General features: G+C 31.3%; 1 protein-coding gene across 11 annotated transcripts in view; it reads right to left on the bottom strand.

The window, feature by feature from the left end:
- LOC148619042 (lipopolysaccharide-induced tumor necrosis factor-alpha factor homolog) overlaps positions 1-12,243 on the bottom strand; it is a 31,596-nt gene that overhangs the window by 2,255 nt on the left and 17,098 nt on the right. For 4 of the 11 annotated variants that reach the window (XM_088578566.1, XM_088578563.1, XM_088578565.1 and 1 more), the window contains one exon: positions 2,624-5,435. The exons of the other annotated variants lie outside the window; for them this stretch is intronic. In XM_088578566.1, coding sequence (XP_088434692.1) covers positions 5,330-5,435 — 106 coding nt within the window. In that variant the 3' untranslated portion in view covers positions 2,624-5,329. Of the gene's footprint in view, positions 1-2,623; positions 5,436-12,243 lie in introns of those variants that run through there. 11 annotated transcript variants of the gene reach the window in all.

The raw sequence follows: 12,243 nt of genomic DNA, 5'->3' as shown, positions 1-12,243 counted from the left end.
AATCATCATCACAATTACGGAATTGGTTGACTTATCTACAAAATGTAGAATTTAACCTCACTGTTGAAGTTCACTTATGAGTCAGAAAATTTTCCTTGCATGCAGATAGCCGTAATGGCAGCTCAGGCGGGGCATTTGCTTCTGTCACCAGTCAAAAACACTTGAGTAAACGAAAGGGAAAATAAAATCTCGTTACAACTTTCTGTATAACTATAGTGCCTTTATTATGCTACCCTCCGTCTTGGGAAAGGGAAAAGGCTGGAAAGTTGGCTAGTAATTGAGAATTCTTTCGACTAACTCGACAAGAATGAAAGCAGAAAAAATAGCAACACAGGACACAGCTTGAAAAACTAAGATGATCAGCAACAAGGACCCTAAATGTCATACTATAATTGAATAAATCTGATGTAAGAGTCTATATAGAGGAAGAAAACCTGTAAGATTCTATCCATCTACAGTGGAAATTTTCAACCAACTTTAAAAATGAAACAAAAAATTCAACACTAATTCCAAGTTTATCAAGCAACACTGTTTCAACATCAGTTTATACTTGATTTGACAATGTTGCAGCAACGTATTAAACGTTGAACTGACCTTTCACCATACAATCTTCTGTCTACAGAGGTACGTTAGAGCACAACATTGGATCAACATTATTCAATGTAGATGTGCCTGCTGAGAATGCACTGACCATGTAAATACAAGTGATATACTTCATTTTTCGTTCAGATTTCATTAAGCAGTTGCCAGGATTCTAAAACAATGTTTTTTATAGCTTCAAATGTAAGTGTTCTTTATAACTTATGTTGCAGTATAAAGATAATAACAGTGCAATGACTTTACAAAGTATTTAACGTACAAATATTCCAACAGGTGAAAATGCTTTGCACAGCCTGGAATTAAATCCTCCTCTGTATGTCATTTGATTGTAAAATCAGTGCAATGTCAGTGTCGTCATTAGACAATAGTGATCTACCTGCCTATATATCTAATGGTATAGCCAAATAACCAAACTCACATTTACATGATTTTAAAATGTCTTGCATTACTAAACAATTTCATCAACTATTTATAAAAAGCTGAGCATTCAAGACTGTGTGGACAGTCAGACAGAAATCTAGAATGATTTCTACCTAATTCACTTCCATAGTTTGTGGAGGTATGATAATCAGACCAAACAAGAATCTGGCAGACCTGAGAACTAAATATATCAACAGCAAATATCCATCCAATACTTTGAAATGTTGGCTAATAGATCTGTTGATGAGATTCCTTTTGGAAAGGGGAGTTACTTGAAAATGATCGAAAATGATAAATGCAGTGTAGCTCCATTTTCATATCTAGTGTTGTAATAATAGTGCAACATGCATATTTTTTACTTATTTAAGGTGTCAGAAATGATTAAACCTGTACTTAACAAAACATACTGACCGAGTACAATAGAACAAAATACCAGGATGTTTTCCATGAACAAGAATGCTTCGCAGAGTGCAGCTTGATATGACTGCAGAGGTAGAATCCTGAACAGTTGGGACAAGAAGGGACACACTATTTAAGCTCGATACAGCTCTGAAGTTTTATTGTGGTAAAATTTTTGACTCAAGATAATGCTCATGCCCTTATTCCTAAATAATTTTAGCCACAACACCAAAAATTAATCTCGACCCTCCTTTTGTGGCATGGCACCTTGTGATACAGTGTCAAAGAGTATACACTTAAAATTAGAATGGTCCTTCCTTTCTTTCTACGGCACCTTGTGGTATAATTTCATGATGATCAATACATCATGAAATTCAGTAAATTAAATTTTGAAAATGTTACTGAAAATGAGTTTTCCAACAATGTTTCTCCACAAGCTGCATTCCTTTTGCATTATTTATATAAGTCAACAATATGTCAGCTGGAAACTAAACATGAGAATCCAGCATAATTAAAGAGGTGTTGCATACAATAAATCTGACTAATTATAACCTACACCTCCCTAAATCTTTGTATGCAAGGGCATATACAAAAACTTCAATCAATTCAAAATCAAGAGGATTGTTTGTACCCGTCTTAAAAAAAAATAAAACAGTGCTTTTAGAATCAATAAAACTAGAATGGTCCTTACAGGGACTTTCGATGTATTTATCTAACATTGATTAAATATCATGTATGAGGATTTGCAGACATTTATAAATCAGGTAGTGCTTTGTCTATCAAGTCCATAGCCTCACAAAACTTGCTGAAAAATTAATTTCTTACAATATGCACATTTCCATACGGTGATCTAAAACTGCATAAAGTTGCACGAAGGAATAATACAGGATTTATTAAGTTATGCAAGATGCATAGAAAGATATGCCTGCCTACATTTTGTTTTGCTTTGTTTTGGTTTTTTTTTTTTTGTTTTGTTTTGTTTTTTTTGAGGGGGAGGGGGGCTGATAAATCAAGTGTTTTCAAAGGAATTGAGAAAACTCCTAAATTCAAAAGCAGAGAATGCTGCAAATGTGATGGCATAACCTTAATTACTGAGCTAAAACAATAAGATTATGTTATAGATGAAAACAAGTTATATCAACCTTGTATATCAGGGTCATCAGTAGAGCTGACATAGTGATAAGGAGTAACAGACAACAGAAAATTGTAGATGATTATTTATTGATTGATTGTTTATATATCAAGGTTAGAAAGCAACAAACATTTAAACTAACAGTATGAGGAATTAAGAACTATAACACATATGCTTATCAATTTTTTATATAAACCCTATGATTTAATCATAAAATCTCAAAGAAATATATAACTGATTCCTATTGGATAAGTTTTTATATGAAGTTATTAAATTGACAAGAACTGTGATTTGGAAGCTATTAGTTTTAATGTACCGTTTATATTGGGATAATAAAGAGCTTCCACAAGCACACCATGATACAATACAACATGTTACTCTCTTTTCTCTCAGGGTAAGTATGGACAAACACTAGTTTAGTTCATTAGGTACACAACAACTGGTTTGGACACAGTTTTGTATAAAATTGAAATATATTTTTAATATTATCAAAGTTATAAAAAGTCCTGTTTTAAGAGTTGCTCACCTTTGCCTTTAAATCCCTTTAACTCAAAAAAAAAAACATAAAAGATAGCTTAAATATGATTGAAAAACAAAGACAGTGATTTTCATAAGAAATCTAATGTATAAAAAAATCAAAATTGAAACAAAAATAAAGTTGATTTTTAAGGGTGTGGTCAAACTTCATAACCATATTACTGAAAAATGGTTGATGATAAATCAAATCTGTAAAAAAACCCTTAAAACAGAACTTAAACAGGAACACATTATCAAAAGCAGACTCACAAAAAAAATAATATCTATCAATTCTAATTACATGTATAACATTCATTTTCCCCTTTTTAGCTCTGTATTTTAAAAGGAGGTGGGGCCAAATCCCCAAACATATAGGGCCTTCCACCATATCTACAGGTAAAATGTGTTGAAATTTGAAGAAGATCAAAATTCATGCAGTCTTATAAAAACTCCAATAAAACTAATAATTTTACAAATACATATGTATTTCCTAAAAAGTTCATTGAAAATATTTTGTCATTTTCATCTACAATATAACTGATTTTAAAAAAGTCATTGTTATGACATGATTTAAAATTGATTCTTCACAAAATCATCTGCTTACCCATTTTAGTGACTTAATCTGCTTACCCATTTTACTGACTTAATCTGTAAACACACACACACACACATATATATATATATAAAACAGCTTCTGTTAACAAATACAATATTTGCAAGTCAACAGCAGATAACATCTACCATAAACAATAGGTAACTAACAAATAAAATAGAAATAAAAAGAAATCAAAGTGTATATTAAAATATGTACAATGCTATGTCTAGATCAAAGCTACAAAATACAATGAACATAAAGTTTAACACAACTTCGCAGCTAACTATGCTTGTTGTGTTAAGCATACCCCCACTCATAGAGGAAGTTGACATTGGACAGCAGTCATATCATTTACTATGAATGCACCATCTATGTGACACCACACACCAACTTTGAAATTAATCCATCCATTGTGAAAAAAAAAAATTCACTCTAATGACTCAAGATCACTAGATTGGAAAAGCCTGATTAAAAAATATACAGAACTCATTTCAAAACAGATAAATGATATGCTAATTTATGTCTTAACTTTTGATAATGAAAATTAAAATGATGTAATTCCACACCTAATTTTCAGTATACATGTACTAGAATACATTAAAAACAGGATCAGCTCAAACTAAAAATAAACTATACTTTTAAAAGAATTTAACAAACTGCTCAATTTTCAGTCACAAATAACTTGGAAAAAACAACCTGATTTTATTTCAAGAAAAATAAAAAACAAAAAAAAAATAAAACCAATAATTATATAACCATTAAAAAAGATTAATAAATGTTCAATAAAAAATGTTTCAAACCATTAATTATTAACTCAGACATGATTTTACAAAGGCAACAAAAAAAAAGCAGAAGTATAGTTACAGAGAAAAATAAAGGTAAAAATCCAGATTTATAAACAGGAATTCCAACTTCAAGCAGAAGAAAATCTACGTGTACAGTATTCAAATCTACTACATGTAAATTATTACAGTATATTATAAATACTAGTATAGGCAGAGAAATTACCTAAAAAAAGCTTTGAATATAATGTTTTTGATATTATCAAAAAAGTAAACAAAAGTTAAAATTCCTGTTCTTAAAAACATCTTCAAAAGGGGTGCCGTTCCTTCATAAAATACTTGTACATACCAGTTAGTGAAAATATATTTAAAATATATGACACAAAAGCAAGCCATAAAATATATTGTTGCATACAAATATATAAAAGGAATTCCTGATTCAGCAAAACAATGTATATGAACAAGAGAACTATTAAATATGTTATTAAGTCCCCTCAAAGTTGACAGATACTATGTATTGCATTTGACTAAAAAATGAAATCTGAAGTTAAAGCCAACAAATTAACAGTGCCTATCCGAAGGCAGCAGTAAGTTTGATTATAACTAGTACATCTGACCTGTGTTTCATTAAAAATATCCTATTTTGAGATCTTCCTCAAATTCTAGAATTTTAATCTTTAATCTTTAATTTGATGAAACCAGGGCCAGTTCATATTACAAACATTATCCAACTAATAGAGACAGCTAATTGTCATTCAAATGATAAAATGAATTGTTAATTCCACTTATAAAAGAACATTTCACAAATAAAAAAAAATGTGAGAAGTCTTCAATCACTGGTGGTGTACTGAAAGGGTCCACTATACCAACATCTATCCATTCTGTTTACATCCGATTCCAACGACTAATCACTTGTTTACAGTTGGGACATGAATGGGTCACGTCTTTACAGCCATCAACACAGAATGGGATCAAGCAGCATGGCCAACATCTGAAAGAAAAAAAAATTATAATTCAGCAATAAATTCCCATAAAGTTAGAAATTAATGCAAAATTTTTTGTACTTTTTTTCTTTTACTTGAAAATGGTAACTTTAAAGGCAAGTTTTCATACAAAATATTCCTCACACTAGATAATAGAGAGATAAAAAAATTAAGCTGTGTGAGAACTTGAGTCAAAATTTGACAGCAAAAAAGAAAGTAAAACAACACATTTGGCGAGATACATATCTGGATAAAGGACTCGTATCCAATTACTTCATTACTTGAAACAGATTTTAACATTTCAAAGGTCAGACATATAACCCTGCCTTGAATAACAAACCTAGGCATTTTTTTTTTATAATTGAAACTTCATGCAACATAACAGATAAGAATAATTTGCATACTTTTTTTTTTATGGCTTAATATCATGCTCCAAGAGATGCAGCTTAATAGAGCCATAGAGGTTGAAACTTGAACATTAGGGACAAGAATGGACTTCGATCTAATACAAGCTTTGATACAGCTCTACATGTGTAATTATATTTGTAATAATAAAATGGTCAAAGAACTTTTTAAAAACATTTTGCTATAATCAATTCAAAACTTCCTTTTGTGTTAAGTAGCATTTTCACAGACTATCATGGAAAATGGCTATGTAATTACAAAGACAAAAAAACACCATACCATTTCATGATTGCCAAAAAAAAATGTAGGCCAATTTAAACTTTTAACATTGTATGTGGATAAGTTTGGCTGAATGTAAGGCAATAGAAGATAATTTTATAGCTTATTTCATATTTAAGTTGTGTTGTTAAAAATCATAGAATTCATCAAAATATCTGAACTTTCAATGGAATATTCTGGGTTTTTAGTTGTTTGTCTGAACCATTAGTCCCACTAAAATTGGTATCCCAAAAATAAAAGTTTTTCTTCCTCTATCAAAGAAATGCAAATCTTTTTATATGAAATTAAATCTCCAACAAGCATGCTGTTAATTATAATTCCTATACAATGCACCTCACCTAACAAAGAAAAACATATATACATACAATAAAGCACACAAACAAGTATTGTAAGAATAGGACAAGATATAATATTAGACTTTGTAAGTAGACAGATATACAGAAATTGAGGAAGGTGTTTTCAAAATACAAGGAACACTAGCTTTTGACATGCTGAAAGTATGTGTCAAAATCAAAAAGAAAGCTGAATAAAATTTGACAAGCAACCAATTGTTGCAACAAGCTTTGATGCCAAAATAAAGATTTTAACCATTTTTACTTAGAATACTTGCATTTATACATCAAACATCAATATTCTGGGGTAGCTTCACATTAGTAGAACAATGAAGTACATACCAAATTTTTCCAAAACAACACGCAAGTGAATCTTCAAAAAATCTTGTGTGTAAACTCCGCAACAAAACCACACGATGTATGTCAAAAGGTTTAACATCTTATACAATCCGTTAAATATCATGCAATCAATGGAATTTATTATAGGTTAGTTTATAAGTACTTATCATTCACCATATCTCACATCCTTTATGAGTTATTTCAAATATTTATATAAGACCACCTACTTTCCATTTCTTTGAGCCAACTGACCATTTAGTCTGTTAATTCATCTACTTGGTTATGTACGTTACTTGTAATGGGATATTCTACCAGTATGTTAGTAAGTGGATACACATGATTTCAAGAATTTTCACTTTTCTTGGTTAAGAATTTTAAAATGAGCAAAGGAGCGGATGATACCATACAGACTCAAAATGAAAAGCTTCACCAAGTGCAGCATGATATGACCATAGCTAGTTAAACTCTGTTCACTTTAGGCAGACACAATATTAGTTTTTGACACACTAAACATAGGAACTTACAGATCATTATGGACACAACAACTCACTCGGATACAATACTGCACAATATTTTGAAATTCATCTCAAGTATAAAGGTCTGTTTCAGGGTGCATTCATGTATCACTTGTACCTCATTAATCTCAGAAACAGTAAATGATAAGACTAATTTGGTTAGCATACTTCTTAAAGCTCATTTATTTCATAGGGAATCCTAATACAAAAATAAAATCAAAATTGCATAAAAAAGTCAATTTTTTAGGGCATAGCATTGTCCTCTTTGATCCCTTATAATTCGAAAACCATAAAAAATCTGAAATTTGATTGAAAAATACATGCAGGAATTATTTTCATGAGGAATCTAATAAAATAAATTTAAAATTTAGCCCAGAAATAAACAAGCTATCAACGAGAAATCATAGAGAAAATACTTGTTTCTGGCCTCTTTTTCTTACTTTGCTCAAGTCACAACTCCAAAAATCAATAACCGTCTTCCTTTTGTGGTATGGCAACTTGTAATGCAATAATAAAAAGATTCATACACTAATAATCAAGTTATTGCCTGGACATCAGGAAAATCCATGTTTCTTACCCCAACTTTTGACCCCTAATTTCTGAAAAAAAAAAAAAAAAAAGTCCATACCCCAAAAATCAATTCATGTTTGACCCATGTGGTACAGAATATTGTGGAACAATGTCATAGACATTTCTATGCTTCAAGTGGCATTATACAGTTAAATTCCATTAATTGCTTGTTTTAAACCACTTTTTGACCCCTTAAATTCTAAAACAGTTGGGGCAAAAACCTCCAAAAGCAAACCAACCTTAATCATGGTTTGGAATCTTGTTAAAAATTATTATAAAGATCAGCCAATATTCTAGTTTTCGCACAAAAAACAATTGTCTACAGAAGATGACATACCAATATATGACCCCAGATTTTTTGCAGTGGTATAAATACAATTTTTCCCATCTTTTGCTGGTCTATAGAAATGTAAACACTCAACTGGAATTATGTCCACTTGCCTTTTTTCACACTATATGTCATCCAACCTTCACATTTTCATCAAAATGTAATAAACAGTTTTGGAGTGTTACCAGTACAAGGTAACATAAACTTCCTGTATAATTCCTGTAACTTAGTGGGTGGTACAATAGGTTTGAAAAAGCCACCTACATGTACTTATTGAACTAGAAACTTGAGACATCCAATAACAAGAGGCTCCCAATAGCCTGAATTGCTCACCTGGTTAAATTTTTGCCTTTTAAGGGCAATGACTCTAACAAGGAGTTGTCAGACAATTTTGACTCCATTTGATTCATTGGACACATTTGTAAGTCTTATCATAAGGATCATTTCAGCAATAGAAAGCTATTGGCTAAACCTAACAGATTTGGAGATGTATGCAACAATCTGCTGTCTGACCCCATTGTTCTATTTTTAGAAATGGCAGCCATGTTTTTTATAGCGATCAAAAATCTGTCATTTCGTTGATACCCTATAAAACAAAAATGTCAATTTTCATTGAATTCTGTAGAGCAGTTTCTAAGGAGAAGTAATAACATCATAAACAGAAAAAAGTATCCAAAAAGGACAATAACTCCAACATGGGTAAACAAATTTTCACCAAAATTTGACCACAGATAGATCTCTTCATGCTGAAAAATTTTACCACCGTCACATTTTGGTTAAATCTAACCGTTTTGGAGATATATACAAAAATCTGCTATCTGACCCCAAAGTTCAATTTTTTTTTTAGTAACAGCGGTCATGCTTTATAACAGATCAAAAATCCACATGGTCATTTTGTTAAGGATGCCCTTAAAAAAAAAAATACCAACTTTCATTGAATTCTGTAGAGCAGTTTCTCAGGAGAAGATTTTATAAAGTAATAACAAACAGATAAAAAACATCCAAAAAGGGCAGTAACTCCACCATGGGTCAACAAATTTCCACCAAAATTTGACCACAGATAGATCTCATCATGCTGAACACTTTAACCCTGTCAGAATTTGGTTAAACCTAATGGTTTTGGAGATAAATGCGAAAAACTACTGTCTGATCCCTATGTTCTATTTTTAGTAATGGTGGCCATGTTTTTCAACGGATCAAAAATCCTTATATCAGTTCTATGCACGATACCCCAAGGAACATTCATACCAGGTTTGGTTCCATTTGGTCAGGTGGTGTCAGAGGAGAAGATTTTTGAAAGAAATAACATTCAAAATAGCAAAAAACGTCTCAAAAGGGCAATAACTCCAACATGGCTTAACATATCAAAATGAAAATTTGACCACAGATAGATCTCATCATGCTGAACACTTTTACCCCATCAGAATCCCCGTCAGAATTTGGCTAAAACTAACGGTTTATGAGATATATGCGAAAAACTTCTGTCTGACCCCTATGTTCTATTTTTAGTAACGGCAGCCATGTTTTTCGACGGATCAAAAATCCCCACATTAGTTCTATGCACAATACCCCAAGGAACATTTAAAGTAAGTCTGGTTCCAAATGGTGAAGTAGTGTCAGAGAAGAGTTTTGAAAGAAATAACATTAAAAATAGCAAAAAATGTTGAAAAAGGGCAATAACTGCAATCTGGCTTAATAAATTAAAATGAAAATTTGACCACAGACAGATCTCATCATGCTGAACACTTTTACCCCTATGTCAGAATTTGGCTAAAACTAACGGTTTATGAGATATATGCGAAAAACTTCTGTCTGACCCCTATGTTCTATTTTTAGTAACGGCAGCCATGTTTTTCGATGAATCAAAAATCCCCACATCACTTCTATGCAGGATACCCCAAGAAACATTCATACTAAGTTTGGTTCAAATTGGTCAAGTAGTTTCAGAGAAGAAGAGTTTTGAAAAATTATTAACGACGATGACAACGGACACCAAGTGATGGCAATAGCTCACGACTTTGGCCAGGTAAGCTAAAAATGCTAGAAAATCATTCAAATTTGCTGTAACTAGGGCATATAAAGTTCAAATGATATGATTTGAGTCTATGGCTATGATAGATAGAGCTCAATGTGTGCCCTCGAACTATGAAACTAGTCCTTTTTTGGAGGGGAAAGCAACACAGCCAATAATTTCTGCATTATTAATATGAGACAGGTGAAATTTTAAACCCTTTCAAAGAAACATTAAATTCATGCCAACTTTCATTTTGTAAGCCCTGTTTTAGTATTCTAATAACCTTCCTCTTCCAGATGTATGTTTGAATGCTCTGAATTATTATGGTCTGATATGTCTCTGGTTCAAATTGTCCAGCACAGGGACCTATAAACTAGAAATGTCTGTAAAGATTTTTGCTTAATTTTGTTTTGTTTCATTTATTTTGTTTCTTAAATTCCAATTTGTTTTTCTTAATTTTGTTTCAAGTTGATTGGCAACTTCACATTTTATCAATTTGTTTAGATTTTTTCGTTTGGTTTCGTTATCGTTTCAGTTTTTTATTAACAAATAATTATGAGTAAAGCTAATTACATAATTTCTGTAAACATCTAGGCACCATGCTGAAAACTGTTTTAGCCATCCCATCTAGGAAAAAGCTAAGATTCGACATGTATTTACCGGTAATCATCGAGGCTAGCAAATATATTCCAAGACTGATTCAGCTCTCAATCCCATTTACAAAGTATACGAAAATGAAGCTGCCATAACTTAAACTGGACATTGATGCTTTTTGTGGCCATAAATATACATGTAACAGACCCAAATTATTAATACAACCATTTACGCCCTCTTCGGGAGTGTATTAAATAAAAAAATAAATATAAAATCATATCTAGACAAAACAGCATCTCCACACTTGTGCAATCGTTCACTTCCACATCGTCAAGTTTCGTCATTTCCGTCAGAATATTTTTTAGCCATACATAGTTCTGGTCATACATTCCACATATTACTTGTGGTAAATAAACCTAATGTTTCATTAAATGAAAGGCACAAGAATAATACATTAGTACTGGGACAGCTTTGAAAATTGCTTTTATAAGGAATACAGAAATAGAAAACTAAGTTATCAATTAACAGACCTTTTTTTAAACATGGAATGGGAACATGTCTGTTACCATCACTTTCACCTAACTGAGTAACAATGAATCCAAATAGTATTTATGAAGCAATGTATAAAAAAAATCATCAAACCTTCTTTTCAAAGCAGCATTGATGTATGCCGCAGTAATAGCAAAATGGAATGATTTTCTAGCATTTTGTTTGGATTTCTCAAGTTTCACAAAGTTAATTTTAGTATGCATATTTTTCTAAATCCTAGTGTGCTACTGTTATTTTATTTGGTTGTTTTCATATTCTATAATCCTTAAGAATTCTATGAACTTAGAGTTGTATATTAGTAGTTGCACTTAAATGTATAGGAAGCCTTAAGATCATAGAATACACTACAATTATAAAATAGAAACCAAGTAAATAATACAACAGTAACACACTTAGTAATAGAAGTTAATTAGAACAGAAGACCTAGCAGTACATTAATGTATAAGTTAGAAAAGCATTAATAGAAACCGTAATCTACATATACTATTACATAAAGCCAAGTATAAGGATATATCACAACCAGAACTACAAGTTGCAATGTTATACTGTGATCCAACTAATTTTTAGGAGAGATTTATTTCGCTAATTCATGAATAAGAAAAAAAACCATGAAAGTAAATCTCTGCAAAAATGTTCCCCCATTATGGAATGCATGAACTGACTTGAGAAAATGATATATAAAGTCTCTATTTGGAGGTCAAGTTTAAACAGTATTTAATTTTGTTGAAAACATTGACAGGGCAAATGTCACTTTTGCTTAGCAATTTGATGAGTGTTGAAGTATTAACATAACAGATGCAGTATAGCCTACAAACACTACATGGGACTCATAATAATTATAGGTTTAATAACAAATGTAAACTGAATGATGCAATTCAATGAAAAACTTAT

This window comes from Perna viridis, chromosome 4, assembly GCF_037379345.1.
Source record: "Perna viridis isolate PV_CMFRI_1.1 ecotype Kerala chromosome 4, ASM3737934v1, whole genome shotgun sequence".
Lineage (NCBI taxonomy): Eukaryota > Metazoa > Mollusca > Bivalvia > Mytilida > Mytilidae > Perna > Perna viridis.
The sequence above is the reverse complement of the archived record's forward strand: the minus strand, read 5'-3'. Positions and strand labels throughout refer to the sequence as shown.